This window comes from Orbicella franksi, chromosome 8, assembly GCF_964199315.1.
Source record: "Orbicella franksi chromosome 8, jaOrbFran1.1, whole genome shotgun sequence".
Lineage (NCBI taxonomy): Eukaryota > Metazoa > Cnidaria > Anthozoa > Scleractinia > Merulinidae > Orbicella > Orbicella franksi.
The window spans coordinates 22533946-22554347 of NC_138152.1; the positions used below are offsets into that span (position 1 = coordinate 22533946).

General features: G+C 38.6%; 1 protein-coding gene across 5 annotated transcripts; it reads right to left on the bottom strand.

Moving 5' to 3' along the window:
- Nucleotides 1–5175: 5175 nt before the first annotated feature.
- LOC145495461 (uncharacterized) lies at nucleotides 5176–12914 on the bottom strand. Of its 5 annotated transcripts, XM_081475085.1 has the most exons (6): nucleotides 11474–12273; nucleotides 9920–10080; nucleotides 9768–9889; nucleotides 9182–9322; nucleotides 8598–8723; nucleotides 5178–8274 (listed from the first exon to the last, which is right to left on the bottom strand). In XM_081475085.1, the coding sequence occupies exons 4-6, from the start codon at nucleotides 9313–9315 to the stop codon at nucleotides 8169–8171; spliced, it is 366 nt and encodes a 121-aa protein (XP_081331211.1). In that variant the 5' UTR covers nucleotides 9316–9322; nucleotides 9768–9889; nucleotides 9920–10080; nucleotides 11474–12273; the 3' UTR covers nucleotides 5178–8168. The 5 variants fall into 5 exon arrangements, with proteins under 5 accessions (XP_081331215.1, XP_081331214.1, XP_081331213.1 ...); XM_081475088.1 differs by lacking the exon at nucleotides 9182–9322 and having other exon boundaries at nucleotides 5177–8274; nucleotides 11474–12341; XM_081475086.1 differs by lacking the exon at nucleotides 9920–10080 and having other exon boundaries at nucleotides 9768–9858.
- Between the last annotated feature and the right edge of the window lie 7488 nt (nucleotides 12915–20402).

Genomic DNA, 20402 nt, shown 5'->3' on the forward strand with positions numbered 1-20402 from the left:
ATAGAAATTTTAGTCAGGCAAAGGAAGTTGTAGAAATACTCCAGCTCCAGCATCCTTTGGTACACGACCGGCAAGACTTCTGTGCCTTGGCGATGGAGGGTGACCTAAAGAACCTGAAACTGTGTATGCTACCGTGCGGGTGAGAAGACATGGGACTAGATATACCTCTCCCACTCGTGCGCGGAAAAGCTCCAAACTCAGCGCTTCTGAAGTATTTTATTAACAACTGCACTTGGCGGAAGTATTCTTAGGAACTGCCGGTGTTTGACTTCTTCGGTATTTAGCAAACACCTCTTACGGGGGGGGGGGGGGAAGGGGGGAGGATCGTTAAATTTGTGTAGAGAAGGGGAGGGAGTAGAGGAGGAAGACACTTAAGAGGAAAAACTAACCGCCGAATCGTCTCGACCTCGTTCCCAGGGTCTCTCATCTCACCACCCCCCTCGAGCGAGTTCAGCATCAGTTCATTAGAATAACACAGACGCCTATTAGGGTAAAGCGTAGGGACAATCTGCAGTCCTTCCACTAGTGGCTCCCTATCACTCTTCTCGGTTAAGCATAGCAAATTGACTGATTGACTCGTGGCTCCCGGCCACGCCCATCTAGCAGTATGTCACCCCAGTATGTGTCGAAAGAAAACTTGAGATTCTCTCAAATACGATTAACATTACAACCAGACCGACTGCGTGTTGGACAACGCTAAATTACAATGTGCAACAGGCTTTTCCGGTTTAACTGTTTTTCCACCTGTCCACGGTCAATGCAATATGCGCGCCAACGGTTAATTGACTCATCGGAGCTACACTCAAAATTATTTAGCTTAGTGACCCCTGTGATACTTCGAGAATCATCTAGTGTTTCAGTGTTGGCGTTAAGAGCTGGAGACCACTTAATCTTCCACGGCATACAGATATCCGAAATTTCCGGGAATACCCTCTCCCCCCTCCCCGACTGTAGCTACAACTAAGAGCCATTCAAAAACAAGAAATAATTGTTCCTCGATAGGACAGCTTTAACAAGCGCATTTCAATCTACTGTCATAACTTTAAACTTGTAGTCGGTTTATGTAAACTGCGAATTGTTGAACATTTGCGCAAGAGCAGTGAAAGCGTGACTGGGCTGCTCGTACGGTTGTGTGACAACTTTTACTGAGTCTCGAATATCAGCCACGCAGCATGGTTGCCGATATAATAAATACAGATTCACGAGGCCCCTGATTCTTACAGCAGAAAGCTTGGGCTCTTTAAGGCAATGCGGAGTGGTATCGAGGGTAATCGACGGCTTTTAGGTATGTTTTCTGTAACATTTTCGGGTTAAATTAGTCGTATTATTATTTTGTTTATTTGTTTCGGGTCCGACCGTTTCACATCTTGTTTCCAATTTATATAGGCGAAATTTATTTGGAACTTGCCACTACACTTTTAAACTTACACTTTTGATGACCTCGGTTTGATTTTGTTGTTGTACCGGTAGTACATTGCCGGATTAACCTCTCGACTTCTCTAACTTGAACGGAGATCGGCTGTTTACCAAATTAGAATAAGGGCGCGATTTTGATTTGCTTCAAGATATTTCAACTCGATTAATTTACAGTCCTTTAACGTCCTTGATGCTAAAAAGCATTCCAAGTTGACCCATTATTGTGTCTTAACGAACTTAAAGCGTTTTGGTGAATCGAAAACATTAAGGTTCCAGGAATCTCTTGCGTTTGTTATGACAACAATTCACGTGTTGTTGATATTAAGGAAATACACGCGATGACAAACTAGACATGACGGCGGACACGAAATTAAACAAAGTTAACGCGCAATGGTTCGAAAACGTCTGCAAACAGTTTTTATGTAGTGGACACTATGTTTCTCCTGATAGCAGTGAATTGACGGGATTCTAATTAATGATAGCCTTTTACTTTCGCCATTGAAATTGATTTGTCTCTGGTTCGTGCATAATTATTGTGTTATTTGCACCCAACACATTGACATAGATTTTCGTTTTTCAAAAAGGGAAATACTGCGAGTTCGAGCATGAAACTTGGCATGGTATATCTTTAATAATAATATTTTAAGGCTGTAAAGTAAAATAATCGGAAAGTGAGGTACCAGATGCATTTTTATGCTGTTAAACATGACCTATAATTTGCCGTTATTTTTCACACGCTTCATAGTTGTTTTTAAAATGGTTCGTTAAACCACTATATCAACATATCTGAGATTAGTTTAAAGCGAGGAATAAATTAGAGTGGTTGTTCCACATTTGTGTGAAGTTTGAAGTCAATTGAGTTTATTCTAAGACTTAAGCAGCGCTTCGTCCTCGCACCTTATTTCGGTCATTTCATTACACGAAAAACCGCACTTTGACCGCGCTTTCAAATTTTCGCGAATTTCTGAAAAATAAAAATTCGCTGGAACCTTTAAATATGATTTTTAGAATTAGGTCACCTAAGGGTATCTTTAGGCAAAATATGAGCGATTTGTCAAATGGGAGGTTGACGGGCGTTTCTCGATCCTAACAGTCAGCCATTCTTAATTATCCATTTGCATCGAAATTTTTCTCGAAAGCTTCGGAAAAACGGAAACAAAACGTCGTCATTTCCTAAGCGACCTCGAGCCACTGCACACTAATGGCTGATAGTGTTCAATGGCTCAGCCAATCAGATTACAGCATTTGCATTAGTATACTAGTAGTATTCTACTAATGATTATTAGGTATCAACATGGGTGAGGTGTTATTAATTTTATTGAAGACTGTTAACAGATATCAAATTAACTTGTACATGCACTGTCGAGAGGGTTTGCTGCAATACCTAAGCCAGTTACATAATAAAGTCAGCAACTGAGAATTCAACAGTTGGTCCCAAACAGACACCTTGTCAATGGTGTCGATAATTTCCATCAAAGTTCTGAATACATTTTGTCATGACTGCAGTGAAATGTTGTCACGTGAAATAAGAATAATCGATTTGAATACAGGATGTAGGTTCTTTTGTTGATTGCCAGCTTTAAGATGATGCAAAATGTGGTAAAATGTTACTGTAAATGCAGTAAAAATATATGCATATATATAAAAAACATATTGTTCAGACAGTTTGCATGCTTCTTTTGACACATGTAGATCCTTGAGATGTCAAAAGTATATGTTGATGATTGACTAGTAGTTTGCATAATAATTTCTGGATAGAAGAGTGCATCCATGTTTGTTTCTGGATTCAATATTCATGTTCAAGTGGCTGTTAGCATACAGTTATATAAAGAGTTCTGGAATAGAGCTTCCAACGACTCACGTAAAAAGTATACAGTACAGGTTTATCAGCTGGAACTTGCTAAAAAGTCAACTGCTACATGACAAACATCAAAATTATGTCTAAAAGAGTGTTCCACATTGGTCAGTGTGCTTCACTCTGGTTTAGTAGGTTCTTATGCTTCCATGACCTGGTACAGATGTGTCTCATTGTACGTGTTATAATTGTTTTGTCAAACCCAATACTACCACTTTGATCGGTTGGATCTGTTTTAAAATACAAAAAGATAATAACATATTTGTTATCATGCTATTCACATTGGCAAGTTAACTAATTAAATGTTATTTGAAGAACACAATGCAACTGTTATCAGCTTTTTTTAGGAGAATTTCTTGTACACACATTCATTCACTGTAATCACATTCCTGATCGTGTTGAACTTGTTGCATATCAGCTTAACAACCACTAATGAAGACATGTGCAGTAAATCTTTAATTTCATTTGGAAAGGAACATTCCATGTTTTTGAAATGGACAACTGCAAATATAATAGGTTTTTAACCGCTCCAATGCTAACCAAAGTGTATCTCCCAAATGAAAGGGGTATCCCATGCAAATTCTCGAAGTTAAATTAAAAATATGCCAAAGCTGTGCTCTGACGTCTTTTAAACTGTAACAAACAACAATATTGTAGTAACAATGATGTAATACATCAAGCATGAAAAACCGTGTTTAACCACATTTCCAAATATGGAGAAAAGTGTTTAAAATATAACACACAGCTGAGAATTTTTGACAAAATTTGAGGCGTTGGAAATGCGATGGAATATGGTCTTCGGTGTTTGACACACTACTAAACAAGTACACCTATCTTCTCAATTGAAAGTAAAACTAAGGAAAAAAGGGCGACTAAAATTACAACAACTATGCCAAATAAGATCAGATATCCAAACACCTTCACATTTATGATTTACATTGTTTTAACTTGATGAGTTATTGCTGAGTTTGAGAAAATTATTTGAAAATGCTTCTGCAAGTGAATTTTTAAGAGACATATATTGGGCATTGTTTTATGTCAAGAGTAAAAATAATGAACAATGCATTAAATTGCATTATACTGCATTGAATGTACATTCTGGCAAAAACTGAAACTATTCCCGGAATATTAGCTGACCTCATTGTAACAGTTAACGGAAAATACCCATCTTTGTGTACAGAATTAAGAGGCGCTCTCTGAAAGTATCAACTATGGCCATTTGGACCACCAAAAATCAAATTCCTCAAACTTTCTCCGATGAATGGTCTAGATAAGTGATTCACAAAAATATAACTTTCAGTTCAATTCGACTCGTATTTTAGCGCTGGAGCCACCATCTTGGTTTTGCCGCTCTCACGGCGCCATTTTAGGGGCCATTTTAACAATTTTCCATACAAAGAAAACGATATAAATTCGGGTAAAAACCCTTTATTCGAGACAAGCAAATGTTTCTTGTTACGTTGAGAGGCTGTTCTGGCAATTTGATCATCATCTGATTTTCTTACAGAATTTTAAATTTCTTCCCTTTCGGACTACTCATGAAGAGCCATAAAAAAGGCGCGATTTAAAGAGATTATCTGCTAGGCAAATATAATTTTTATGTCTTTCTTCCCAGGAAATTTGGTTTATTTTAATGGTGCAATATTGAAGGCACGTGTGTTGATTCTTGTGCAACAGTAATTGTTATGTAAAGCATACCACACGTGCGGGGGCCTGGACAAGGGGGTTTGTTTTCTTCATTGTATTGAACCCCCCGCTCGTGATGTCAGGACTCGTGGCCTGGTTACAAAGCATCGGTCATTCATTCATTCATTCTTGCTTCTCGCTGGATGACACGTTCGTTTTCAGGTCCCACCTCCCCCCCCCCCCCCTTGTCCTGTCCACTTTGTTTCGTTGTGTTATTTTTTAGCATAGTTTAGTAGGCGTTTTTGTGCCCTCACCTTTACTGGGGCTCAACACAATTTCTATAGCCAATTGTTTTTGTAATTAATTCAAAAAATTTGTATGATTAAATCGGCTTTGGGTCTTTGCCCTTAGCCATTTTACTCCATCTGGAATTGCCTGTCTTCATTTTAGTGCCCAGTAAACGAGCGCGGTTATGCAGCCCAATAGATTTTTAGTCCCTAGGCTGGGAAGGGAAGAAAGGCATAAAGAAAAATATCGCCAAAAGTACATCACTTGAGATCCCAAAGCAACCCTCCACTTAAAGAGCAATGTCTCACTTATAAAAATATGCAATAAAATTTTGGGGCAGTTAAAACTGTGAAATGTTAGAAGAAGAAGTTTAAGCTGTGCTTTTGTCAACAAAGACAGCCGTCCTAATTAGCATAATAACGTGAACACAACGATGACAGAGAAAATAATGATACATTCCACTTACCTCGCGACATGTCGACAACTGGACGTTCCACGATACCTCATGTTATATCATCGGTAGGTTTCTGCCACATTTTCGGTAATTAGTGTACGAAATCATTCTGAGACATCACAACGGTTAAGCAGATTTCAATTCTCCGAAGCCCGCGTCATAACATCTATCAATATTATCTGTCTTTCGTCTCATTAGGCGCCGTTTGCAATAAGTGTAACATACAATTTGCTGAGATCCTAATCGACCTAGTCCATGGGCCAGACCACTTTTCGGTACCAAACCTAAGGGCAAAACCTAAGTGTTATCAGCTTATACTACTGCATGAGTTGTTTTCAAACTTGTATGATAACCTTTCTGAATGAGTAGCTTTGTGTGAGATTTTTAACTTAAAATTTCACAAAAAAATGGCTTCAGCATGGAAACGAGGCTCAGAAGAAGATCCTTTAAATATATGGTCACGACCGTTTAGTCAGTACTTTAGATATTTGAAAAAAAGGAAAACATTTGTATTTCTCCTCGAAGTTGTTAGAAGTAGAAATTTGTGTCAGGATTACACGAAAAACTAAAAAACAACCAACGGTGTCATTCACATTGCATCATGGATAAATCCAAGATGGCGGTATTCTTGACTGGTGTGTAGGGCTAATTTGGCTAAAATTTTGGTTCCTTATAGAAACGAGAAATGTTCTCAGGGATAAATAAACAGTAAGCATCTAGGTAAACATTTAGAGAAATCAATTAACTAAATATTAAGCTGATAGTGTTGATTTTTGACAAGAAACTTACAGATCCTCGAAATAGGCGTTCGAGTATATATCATTCGTCACTTTATACGAAAGGTCTAGCAGTAGATGACATAATGAGAGATTTTGAAAAATATGGAGTTTGAAATGCATCAAAAGGAAAATGATATTAAATAATAGTTTTCCTTTGATATGAGGGTCATTTCATACGTTCCCAAAGATGATTTCATTCATATATAGTGCGCGCGGATGGTCTTTTGTGCTGCTTTTGTTGTTTAAATAAACAAACACCTGAATAAATAAATAATATATAGATTTCGCCAAGCCTAAAAGCGGAGTTCGTCAGTTATTTTTTGGAATGTTGTTACTGATGAAAATAATCCAACATGTACATGTATGTGAAGTAAACTGCGAGCGATTTTATAGTTTCAGCCCGAACTAGGATCACATCAGCAGATCGAGGTGTAAGATGGTGTAATGATGAAAACAGAGCCATGATTTCAAGCATTTCAGAGGAGCCACCAATAATGTTGATCACATAACAGAACTGTCTTCTGTGCTTTTTGGTGACATTTCCTGTTCTTTCTTATTGAGAAAGACATGACATTGTTATTAATCATTATATTCTTTCTTAGTTAACCATTGGGACTCCTGCACAAAAGAAGTTTATTTACACATTTTTGTTGTTGTGGGGTATGACTGAAATGCAGTGGCTACAATATATTCAGTCCCCAAATTTCTACCAAATGAAATCTCACAAAAATACCAAGGTAGTATACACATGTAAAAAGTTAAAAAGTTTTGTTTTCTAACTTGATGCCCAAAGACAGTTAGCTATCTTCATTTTTGTATGGCGTCTCCTCCTGCTAAAAGGGTTTGCACCATCTCTCAAAGTATAAATATAAGCAAAATCACTCTGGCATGAACAATAAATATGATATTTTGTTGCTGATCATGAATACTTGCATAGGCTTCTGATAATAATTTTACTATTCAATTCCAATGTGATTTGTTCTTTTTCTCGACTGAGATTGTGGACTACAGGAGCTGTTATTGGGTTCCATTAATTAATTTTGCTCATAATGATTAAATTATACCAAGAATTATAAGTACATGTAAGCTATAAGTAAGTTATATTATGTACGTGTATTTTGTCTGCACTACACAACCAAACGTACTCAAAGATTATGAGGCATAGGTACATTTGTCAGAAAAAGCCAGCATATCAAATATATGTTTCGATTGACACATCAATTAAAGATAATTTACAGCAAAATGGATAAACAATACATCAATATCCTGCATGCACCAAAGCTGGACATGGGGTTATAAGGCAATCATTTAAACAACTGATTGAAATAATTTATAAATTAGAGAACACTATTTGCACAACACTAGGGAACAAATTAACCTTATTGGACGTTGCGAATGGCAAGGCTGTCAGTAGAATGTCACAAATTTCTCAACTCTTTCTTTCTACAAAAATACTAATCCTGCAACTTTTCTTTAGACCCAGTTCTCCATTTCGTGTTGGCAAAATATTAATTTATGCCATGCCCAATGCCGGTTATCACAAAATTGATTTAAGAGCAACATAAACCAAGCACAATAAATATCATTTTTAAGCCAAAAAAGCAATTATTTAAATAAACCATGACATGATGAGTAAATTGTCTCTAAGAAAAACTGATTAATTTAACAGACACTTTAAATAATTAGTTAATACATGTATCATAGGTGTTTCTTAATAATGTAATACAGTTTATCTGTCACAATGTTGCAGCTACAGCTGTATGATATTACTACACACAGTATGGGTTGCAGAACTCAACTTCCAAGTCAGTTTGTTCAATGAACTTTGTGCAGAAATTATTATGGCATCAAGTTGTCTGTGAATATAGAGAAACCAAACAAAGCATTACAATCTTAAGTAATAAATTATTGAACTCTTTTACATGTATGTACAATGTATATTCCATTAATATTGGGGATCTCTCAAAAGCTGCATCTATGATGATTTAATTTGCTCCCAGTGCATTTTTTTATGGAACTTTTCACACATTAATATCTCTGTTATGACAGTGGTCTCTGTGTTCTATAACAATTAGTACACAAGAAAAATACACTCAGTAAGATATTGTTTACAATAAAAATCAATCCCTATAAGCAATCATAAGCACCTTGAATTTATATTTCTTTAGAAATATCTCACCTGGCCATGGTTGCTTTGAAAATCTTTGATGTTTTAATCCAGGTTGCCCATGTGTACACTGTTCGTATATTGACTGACAGGAACAGGGATGTAATCATACTGTATATAGCTGCTACTTGAACACCACTAAACATACAAAGACATATCAATTATAATTTATAACCAACAGATGACATTCCTTTCATTGATATACAGTGTACTCCATTGCTAGTTGTTTACTGAGTGTCTACAGTAGTGAATCAAATGCTAGGGGGATGGCACCAAAACTTTCACAGTGGCAGGCTCTGTCCTGAGATGCAAAGCAAACATATATAACTGTTATCAACTTGGCGACTTGCTTTTGAGCGCACATGCAATTTGCTTTAAACAAGAAACTGGAACATTGCAGTACAACAATGTGCATGCAGTCCCAATCAAAGGGACATCCAGGCTGTTTGGTTGTACATATAACTGAAAATCAGACTTTGTCAGGATAAATACTGATGTTCTTGCTGACTTAATCTGAGTGTGCAGTTCCAGAAGATATTCACACGCAATGTCTGAGAAATCATTAATTACAAAATATGTTTTAAGAAATATCTTACCTGGTAAGGCCAACTTTCAGAAAGTTTTGTAATCTAGACTGGCTGGCCAGTTCATACATTTGACAAGTTGACACCGGGCATGTTTGTAAATTTGTGCGCTTCAACATCACATCACAGTGTACATGTAGTAGCATTGGTCAACTGAAAACAGCATAATTTGGTTAATTAATTTACACTATACAATATTTGGTTATATATTGGTGTATATCGTTGCACACCAACAGATGACTATTAAAATTAATTTACAGAACATATTGGCAGCTAAATCATAACAAGTGAAAAATTGAGCATTAGCCATTTACATGTACACGTAACAGCCCTCACCTCAGAACTGTCATAGATATAATATATTTTCAAACTCGCTGAAATTTCAGATTATTCAATATTAACATGCACGTACATCTTTAACAGTGTGTTTGCTTTACATTCACTTTACACACAACCGGTATCCACCATAGGCAGACTTTTAAGTTTGCTTTTGAAAATAAATTGTGTCAACTAATGCATCTTTCATTACCTATTCTTGTGACGAAATGACACAAAATCCAAGTACAAGAAGTCATAAGCATAAAACTAACTTAATTACCTGGTAATGCTTACAGCACCTCTTACTGTCTGCATATGCCGTCCATAAACTGGTACTGCCTGGACAATACTCATTATTTTTCTGATCACATCTTTTAAAATGTCACTGTTATATAATTTGTCCTGAAAAGGCAAATGCACGAAATGTTATGCCTTTGGCACTCACCACATACCTTTACATGATGTACAATGTACACCAAGTCATGATCGACATTCACAATTCTTTTTACTTTCATTGTAACTTTTTTTGTAACTTTTTGCGGTGTCATTTTCCCACACTTGAAGACAGGACTTCCACATTAGGTGGTAATTCTCTATGAATTCACAGGGAGTGATAACAATTAAATGGTGACTAACTTTAGCAAAGGAGGCATTCAAATGTCAGATTTTAACGTTAACTTCCTTCGACGAGCAAAAAAGTAAAGCACAACAAAGAAAACAGTCAGTGACATTCGGTTAATAAGTTAGTCAATCAAAAAATTAGTGTGAAAAAGAGAGCAGAGAGAGAGAGAGTAGAGCGAGGAATGCACTCTGACCAACTAAATTTTGAATGTACATAAGTAAAAGTTATTTTTATTACCGAAAAATGGTCAGGGCAAGGACTTCTATGCCCTAAATTTTTTCTACGTATGTAAATGTCATTTTCACTGTTCAAGTTACCGAGTACAACTCTTAGCATTTTTTTAAATTAGTACTATCTCACTGTTATGGAACATTTCCATAAGTGTAAATACCACACTAGGGAATAACATCTCATTAGGAAAATAGGGGCCATGTACCCCCAACCAAAAGCAGTGGCACTAATAAAATGAAATAGCAAATCAAAATCGAAGTAGAGCTTTACTTGCCGACAGGGTTTACATGCATAATCGTCTACTCGACATTTCGACTACAAGCATTTCACCAAACCGAACTAACTGGACAACAACAAAATAAAACGAGGAAATCTACATTATAAACACAATATGCATATCATTACAGCTGAGTATCAAACAGCAAATCCCTTCTCAATGAAGGATGACTGAATGAAAGAAAGGATGAAGAAAATTCGTTTAAGCTTGCAGTGTTAAAGTTTAACAATTATTCACGCTTAAGCATAGATTTGAATATCACAGTGTGTATTTTTGCCGACGGGTTAATTTAGCTTTGCAGTCATTTTATCGGCGGTAGCTTTACCAGTCTTCAACCAAATTAACCTGGAAATTCCTCCCAAGCATTTCGTCAAACCGAATAAATTGAACTAACAAAACGAGGAAATACTTTGTAATCACAAGATGTAAATATTCACATAGGTAGGTCAAAAGTAAATTTAGCAAATCCTGTTCGCTCCGGCTTAACATGGTTTGTTGACCTATCTTGGTTTAAGAAATTTTTGTAGTCTAGGAAGCGGTTGTGCCAATTAACACAGAGCAAACTTCAAAACTCGCCCGGTAGTGTTTACAAATACAGATTTTTTTTTTAAACGTGACGACGAAACTCGAGACAAAACTTGATTTGTTTACAATATGCAACTTACAACCTCGATCCACAAAACCACTCAAGTGTTATTGTTATGAGCGAAATTAAACCTATGTAATTTACAAAATGTCTCACAGCATGGCTTCAAATAAGGAAGACTTTAAAAAAGGACTCCTTCTGAAAATAAGCTTATCTCGCCGAGGCAACTTCATAATTTCCATAGCAAACGCCACAACAAACGTCGCTTACCTCAAGTTGGCAATTCACTTCGGCCAGTGCAAATCTTCCAGGCAGAAACTTGCTGCAAAAGTTGTGAAGACTGAACGGAACTGATCTAATCTTTTCGATAGATCAACGAATCAACCACTTTTTTCCGCTGTGTTTTCTGTTTTGCACTAAGCACACAGTTCTCTAGTTCGTCACCTGATTTTAATCATGTGACTTTTCTTGCTCGGCTGCACAGCATCTCGACGCGCGAATTAATTGAGCAGTTCTACAGCCGTCGGGTATTTCGTCTCCTTTCTATAGTCCTCGTTACCTTTGTTTCACGGCATTGTTCCGTATTATTTCATCCCCTTTCTCTAGTCCTTGACTCGCTATAATTAACGGCAGTGTTCGGTACTGTTTCACCTCCTTCTCCAGCGCTGGCCAGCTCTCTTTCACGATCTTCTTCGCTACTTCTTTGCTACTTCTTTGCCTGTTAATTCTTGCTTTCTGTTTCTGTTTTATGCTTCAGAGCAACCCCATCTTAAAAACGTTAGATCAACCTCCGCTATTATTTGTTGACATGGCAAATAGAAATGAGTTTTCTTTTCTTTAAAAATCCCGCCAAAAAAAGATGGCATTCCTCGGTTCCCCCGTTTGCGCTACCGCGAGGCTCCTCTCCCCCTCCCCCAGAGTCTGTACGGACGGCGTTCGCTCGCTCGCTCGTACGGTGACGTCATAACCAAATTTTCTCGGCTTGGTGGGTTTACCAAAATTTCTAAGGAATGGGGCTCTGCTCGCGCGCCTTTGGCGCGCGGGAGCTCCGCTACAAACTTCAGCGCTTAAATTAAACCGGTTTAAAAATGGATTTTTAAAGCCTTTAAGTCTTAATATTGACGTAGAGCCTTGCATTACTGAATAGGTGGCACAAAAAGAGGAAATGTGACGCCTGAAGAACAAAAAATCGATCAAAAGCGGTCACGTCCAGTTGTGCATGTATTATTCACTGTACTGACGATGATACGTAACTAGTTAGACCAAAAGATGAGGAGTCCTAAAATACACTTGTAAGAGGCGCGCAGCTGCTGTTCGTAAAGACAAACACTTTAATATTGCTGAGACATGAGATGAAGAAGAAATCCCAAGATTTACTATCACAGAAAATGTCGTAGCGTGCCGTTTACCATGAAAAGGCTCTTGGAAACAATTTCAAAGCAGCAAGCTGAACTGACGACCAACAACCAAGGCAGCTAAGAGGACCTCGATCCAACAGTTCCCTAGCTACCACCAGCACAACTTACGAACATTCCTGCATATTCTGTGAAAAGAAGTATCTTAACGGAACAAGAAATCGGGAACCCTTGGAACAATGCGGAGATTTGCGTGCAGATCACTCAATTAGAAAATCAGCCATGGAAAAGACGGACAGCAGGATTCTCGCAATTGCGTTGCGTGAAATCGTAACAGCTGAAGCTTGTTACCACAGGACATGCTACACTAGGGCCGAGCCAAGTCCCACTGGGGCTTCCGATGGCTGTGATGAATCGCTGAGAAGACGAGTATGCTAATCTCAAGTCAGAAGCTTACCAGATGCTTACATCAGATGCTGACATCGGATGCTTACATCAGATGCTTACATCAGATGCTTACATCGGATACTTACATCAGATGCTTACATCAGATGATTACATCAGATCGGACTTTATTGCAAACGAAAAACTAGTCAGATTGACTGAAATGACAGAACTACTTATATCGTACGTATCTCACGTCTTTGGTTGTTGAAGAAATCAAGTTATCCACAAAGAAGCACACCAGACAGAATCTCCAGGAAGAATTTCCTCCTCTTTGAAAATTTGTTAGAAACCACCAGTGTCTTTATAGTTCCCGCCAATTTGACACACTTCATGCAGCCAAATGCATAAAAACTCTTCCTCTGGAAAAACAGGACAATGCAAGCCAGTCTTCTCGGAGCTCAGATATACACCGGGCTACTATTGACATTCGCGAAGCTATTCAAAGAACAGAAAACAAGATGTCATAGTCTCCACGCCCTTCAGATCTCACTAAGAGCGGAATGAATGTTCCCAAAGAGCAGGCTTTGTTCTGGTAAACATGTCTGACTGGAAAAAAAGAGTGGCCAGATAAAAACCGTCATGTGCAGAGGTTAATGAAATCCTTCGTCCAAGATCTGATGTTTAGAGTGAGCAGAGGAAAGATTAAGCCATCCAAACAGATCTCTCTTCCCTATGCTGTGAAGACCCTGACAGATAACGTTGAACGCATCCAAATACTTAATCGTTGCGGCCACGAAATCGCCTGTTCCCAGCTTGAAGAAATCAACACTGCACTGTGCACGTGCCTTAAGAAAATTACATCAACAAGTGAAATCCCATTGCCAGATAACATCCAGCCTCATGTTGACACTACTATGGCATGTGATAACATTGACCACCTATGAAAAACGTTATCGGGTGAAGGAACATCCCACAGAGTAAATGGAATAGCGGTGCAAGCGAGGCATTTCGGACCACAACTTCCCCCGGAACCATCAGCGCAGTTAGTTCAGACGAAAAACAGGAGTGTCGAGGCACTGGATGCAGAAAATCTTCCCATTTACAATGCAGAAGATGGTCGCGGTCCTCGATCTAGAAGATTTGTAGAAGTTACCCGCCAAAAAGCTCTTGAAAACGCAGGAAGAAAAAAACCTTTTAAGGGTCTTAGTGCGACTACATGCGGACGCATCCGAACACAAGGTGCAGCAGTGGAGAAAATTCCTTTTGAATCCAAAAAATAAAAAGGCCTTCACAGAGTTTGTGGTAAAGGGGTGGATACGGGATTAATACAGAACAAAGTTGACAGGCAAGGTCACTTTTCGTGCGAAAGTGACCGCTACGAGATTACCTCACAAGCTGCCAATATAGTTGAAGAGCTCAACTCCACACAGGAAGACGCTGATACCAGGCTCGTTCTACATGCAGCTCATGCAGCTAAATCGGGCCACAAGGCGGTGGTTGTGGCATCAGAATATACAGACGTATTCTTGCTTTGCCTGGCGTTTAATTGCATCCATGTATGTCAAGTGTGGAGCGCAGACAAGAACTAGATATGTCAGTATCTTTAGTGTGGTGGCAGCTTTAGGAGAGGAACTTTGCAAATGCCTCATTGGTATGCATGCTTTCACTGGTTGTGACACAGTGAGTGCCTTCGCTGGAAGGGAAAAGATAACAGCCCTACGACTTGTCAAGCAACAGACATCTTACGAAGAAATGTTTAAGCAGCTGGGGATGGAATGGGTTCTATCAGATATGCTTTTTCAGAGCCTTTAAGAGTTTACATGTAAGCTCTACTGCTCTCAACCAGGAACTGATAACATTAATGAGCTGAGGTACAGGTTATTCTACGCCAATAAGGGTAACATCGACTCCACCCAATTACCACATTGTGTTGACTGCTTGTTCAAGCATGCGCCTCACGCAAACTTCCAAGCAGCCATTTGGAAACGAAGTCTGCAAAGCTGCTAAGGGACACGACGCCCATTGGTTTTGGCTGGCGCGAAGACGGTGATCACTTTGCCATTGACTGGATGAGCGGTGACCCAACCCCTACAGCCGTGGTAGAACTACCGTGTTGCTCGTGTACAAGGTCATGTCAACTTCCTACCTGCAGTTGCCTGGCAAATGGTTTGAAGTGCACGGATGTGTGCAAGCTATTAGACTGACAACAGATGTGAAGATTCTATAGAGGAGTTTGTCTCAGATGACAGCGAAGAAGACGAAGAAATCTAATTCTAACTATCAATGTAACACATGTAAAAGCAGTTTCTTATATCCTGAATAATTATTCATATTTAACATTTGGTAAGTTTAGCCATGGAAACCATTCAGGAACAATTTCTTTAAGTTAAAAATAAGTTGTTTACATAAGCTCTGAAAACGTTTGAGATTTTCGATAACTAAAAACCAGTGTATGTAAGATGACTCTATTTGCATTTGCTTGTATTCGACCGTAGTAATCACATTTGTACCAGTTCTATCTGTTCAGCCAAACTGAGTCGTTTGCAATTGATCACGTGACAAGCCTGGTATAGCTACTCATTTCACATGGTTATCATATACCAAACTAAGCAAGAGGAGTCAATGTAGTTTAGAACGAGCGTTCGAAAGTAACCAATACAATTTACACGAGCACTTTCTTTTTTTTTCACATTTTCCGTCTTCATGTATTGTTCATATTTATAATTTGACAAGAGTTGCCATGGAAACTATTCAGGGATAATACCTATAAGTCACATATAAGTTATTGGAATTAGGTCTGAAAACTGCGTTTGAAGTTTGCAATAACCAAAAATCAATGTATGTAACATTTTCAGGATTGCATTTAACTGTTATTAGGCATCTTTTTACCAATTCTGCTTATTTAGCCAAACCAAGTGACGTCACTTAATCACGTGATAATCCTAGTAAAGCTACTCATTTGGCATGGTTATCATACACCAAAATAACCGAGAGGAATCAATGTTGTTAAAAATAAGTGTTAGAATTTGTCCCTCGTTTTGGTACCAAATGGCGTTTTTCAGGGTCCTGGCCCATGGATTAACCCAGAAGTCTGTTAGCAGCCTTTAAAATCGTCCTCTTAATCGAGGATTCTCATCAGGAACTCGTTTAAGTTCAGTTCTGTTTTGCTCTGTTGTGCACCCGCCATTTTTCCACAGATTGCGTTACCTTTGCCAAGTGCACATTCCAACGGGTAGGGGTAGGGTGGGTAGGAAGTGAAATGTAACCTTAACCGTCTTTAAAGCCATTTTACGCATTTCCGTGGCTAAACTAGTAATTGGCTTTCCAAGAATGATTTAAACATGAGCTTCTGCTTGGAAATTTGGGGCATTTTCTAGGTTATTTTTTGCAGGATGCATTGTATTAAAAAAAGAAAATAAAAAACGGTAGAAAATATCAGTTTCTTGATCAGGTGTACCAGCTCATTACTGAGGCCCTATTGGGGGTTTTCAGGATACTGGATATTTGGGTAAAAAAATAATAGGGTGCACGAAATTTAGGGAAAAAATTAATGGGGAAGAGCATGTTTAGATCAGATAAAGCAGGACAATTGTATCTTTCGTTGCCGGAAGTGCCATCAGATTTTGCGAAAGGCAACAGACTGACGAATAGTGCGCAGAAAGTAATGGTAAGCGGCGTTTTATTGAAACTCCCTACATTTTCTTAGCCGTTTCACTTTTGCATCAGAAAATAAAATGTTCAGAAAATTACTGAAGGGCAGTTAAGGACGGCGCCTTCTTTTTTGTGGGCACACGGTCTGTACATCACGTAAAGCACGGTTTAAACGCCAGGCGCGCGCTTGGGGTGGACTTGTCGTAATTAACTACCCTACGAAGCGCGCGACTTAAAAAAAAAAAACCTATTGTGGCGGAAACAAACTTCGCACTAAAATTACGAGCCTGTTCTACGGCCGGGATTATCAGAAAAGCAGCAAATCGCTAAGCACTAATTGTGGACGGCTTCCAGCTGAAAAACTAGCTTTTATCGTATCCGTAAAAAAATAATACTGATTTCAAACTGCAGATGGCATAATGCGCGCGCAAAACAACTGCGAGAGACTTCAATGTTTGACTTACTTGGGAGGTAACAGGAAAAATGACGTAACGGACACCGACGTTTTCGGAAAGGATGAAACCGAAGTTTTTGAAAGGATGAAACAACTCATTTAACTTTTGAATGTGGGTGATTACAGATACATTTTATGTTTACTTGTGAAAATGGAAGTGGCAAGCGTATTCAACAAGTGATTAGTTTTTGTCTGTGAGGAAAAGCTATGTAGAGCGTATTTTGGCTGAGCCAGAGGAGTGCTGCCCAAGGGACGCTAAAAGGGTTGTTGCGACGATTTTGTTATTAAAAACATGCCAAAAATGATTTTTATTTTACCACTTACCACGTAGTGTTAAGACGTTTATTAATGTGTTTAGTATTCTGCATGTAAAGGCGAACTCTAGGAAAATCTGTGAAAAAATATCTTTACCTTTTTTTTTTTCAGAAAAATGCTACCCTTAGCAGTTTTCGTCGAGATTCAAGGCTAATTATCTCGGAAAAATGAATGACTACCCCCACTTTTCTTCGTGGGTTCTAATAACCCTTGCTAAGATTTACTTTTTCCACGTTTTCCTAATCTAGAGGAAATGCGTTTATATTAAGTAGGCACCGTTCGTTATCAGCCTGAGACACCCCACAGCCGCTAATGTCGTTCAGTTCTGTGATGGAGCACAGCTGCATGTCTGCACAAGACTAGTTTTCAACTCTATGTAGGGCGCTTTAAAATACTTGCATATATCAAGCGAAGCACTGATGTTGACGCTTAACTTTTTAAAGACATCATAGATGCGTTAAGGCACACAAGTTGAATGAATCATAAGTAACTGGATGAGTTAACTGACACTTGTCAAAAATATCTACAGCTTGATTCTCAGCGGCTATTGTGTCTTCTTGGAGGACCTTCTCCTGTCTATTTCTGAGCTTTGAAGCCATTCTGGAGAAGGAGGATTGAACGTGGGGAGGAGTCAGGAACTCAGTCTAATATCTGGCCTCATCTTTTGAGTGTCTAATCTCTTGTGCTACAGTAACTGCTTCGACTTAATGGTAGTCTCTTGACCCGAGAAAAACTATTCTTCAAGGTAGTTTTTTTGTTTTTCAATGGAATGAGTGGCCTTGCTCGTCACTGTCAGGGCTCAGCCTTTAGGCTTAATCTCTTTGACAAGGGCTGGAAGAATACAATTTGCCAGGACAGGGTGAACACCACGATTGTCTCTATAGCATATTTTGGCCTTGTCAAATAGGTTTTCTCTTTCAGGAACAAGTCAACATAAACCGAACTGTAAATTGTTCTTCAGTAATTTTCAGAGCACTTCCTTATCTGATGCAAACGTGCAACGGCGTAGAAGAAGGAGTTTGATAAAACGACGCTTACCGTTACTTCCTGTGCACTATTCGTCAGTCTGTTGCCTTTCGCAAAATCTGATGGCACTTCCGGCAACGAAAGATATGTGTCCCGCTTTATCTGATCTAAACATGCTCTTCCCCATTAACTTTTTCCCTAAATTTCGTGCACCCTATTATTTTTTTACCCAAATATCCAGTATCCTGAAAACTCCCAATAGGGCCTCAGTGATGAACTGGTACACCTGATCAAGAAACTGATATTGTCTATCGTTTTTTATTTTCTTTTTTTAATACAATGCATCCTGCAAAAAATAACCTAGAAAATGCCTCAAATTTCTAAGCAGAAGCTCATGTTCAAATCATTCTTGGAAAGCCAATTACTAGTTTAGCCAGCAGTTTACTCCTATTTCGAAAATGTCCTGTAACTTTTTACTGCAATTGAATATGCCAAAACGCAGACACGTTTTTTAAGCGCTTTGGGCCCTGAAGCCGAGGAAAAAATTACATTGGCGAAAAACGAAATTCGCTTTGACTTGTAGCTTTCGAAAGGTGATTCGGTCGCTCTCATTTAGTGGCCGTGAAAAATTCGACAATTCATTTTGTTTCACAATTCTTGGTTTAGTTTGATAGCCAGCTCTATAAGCTTTAATTTGATATAGGGGTTTAGGTATCTAAAGCTTAAACTGCACGCGCTACATCGCTCGCACGCGAGACACCCCTGAAGGTATACTGTAACCTTAAGACGGATTCCGCTTAAAGTTCGAGCAATAAGTGCAAAATTAATTACTTAAAATCTTTTCATAACAAGGTAGCTATTGAAATACTATTTAGAACAATTCACCTTAGTTAGTTAATTTCTCTAGGTGACTCAGTGATTAAATTCTCAAGCGTTCTCGAGAAAGTTAAAGCCAAACCTCGCAAGAATGCTTAAAGCATATATAAAAATACTGTAGTTATAGTCAGGCATAGTAATAAAATCTTAAAAGTTGTTGTCACTGACTGAAAAATCTTAAAATCGACGTTTCGGCTAAAATACTATAACCTTATTCAGTGATGAAATGAATGTTAACGGCGTCTAAATGTAAACGAGGTGTTTATAAGAATGTGAGGAACTCGCTAGGGAATAATCTAAATTTCCTTTTTCTTCTGATCAACACTGCGAAAAAAATATCGTTGTAGCTGTTTTCCTTAATTTTGAATGAATCTTCAAAGTTTGTCAAATTGCCGTTTTCCACGTTCACGACCGAGGAATAGCGGAGAATTGGACGAGTTGGTTTCTGAGGTCATTTCGGGAGTAACAATATTTTGTTTCTGAGAAGAATATATGCGAACATGCGATAGTGTGTATCAAAATAGTTGCGGAATGCAAAAAAAAAATGTATTGTTGGAGAGTGTAGCAATACAGGATGCGTAGGATAGAGTATTCCTCTTCAATACCTCTATCTCGATGAAACTCGACCAGAAATGAGACAAAGACCAAAGAAGTGGGCTGATCTGCGCGAAGCTAAGGCCGGGAAGCCATCGAGGATTTCTTCGATCTCAGGTTCGCCGCCGATATATAAGCCATGAAAACCTTTAGGATTTTACAGTAGGGTACTGTAAAAACCTAAAGATTTTCATGGCCTGTATATTCGTCTCTATCTCTAGTGGAAAGCTTGACATTGTCATGGTTCTGCATAAGACAAGAATTTGGATTAAGCTGGAAGCGATCTGACTATTCCGACTATTCGGACTATTCCGAGAGCAAACGATCCCCTGCGTCCCGGACGAAGCTATAGATGAGGAAATTATAAGGTAGATTAAACGCGTCGCGTTTTTTGTACTCGAAATAGAGAATTTTCGAAACGAAAAGTAAACGAGACCTACGTCCTATAACGAAGCGATTGAGATTGTTGACGCTTTGTACTGATGAACTAGCTATGTATTTGTAGATTTTAATAAAAACACGCGCACGCCGGAGGTCGTAATTTGGCAGTGTTTCTCAATGGCCGTTCCGAATAGAGAATTGTTTTGTTTTTTGAGCTTCG

Bases quoted from the DNA above. Each gene is read 5' to 3' on its own strand.
- LOC145495461 (XM_081475086.1), bottom strand. From the start codon at position 9,315: ATGCTACTACATGTACACTGTGATGTGATGTTGAAGCGCACAAATTTA. The intron at 8,724-9,181 runs GTAAGATATTTC...TTGTATGTTTAG, and splicing joins CTGAAAGTTGGCCTTACCAG to TGGTGTTCAAGTAGCAGCTA. The intron at 8,275-8,597 runs GTGAGATATTTC...CTATATTCACAG, and splicing joins TTCAAAGCAACCATGGCCAG to ACAACTTGATGCCATAATAA.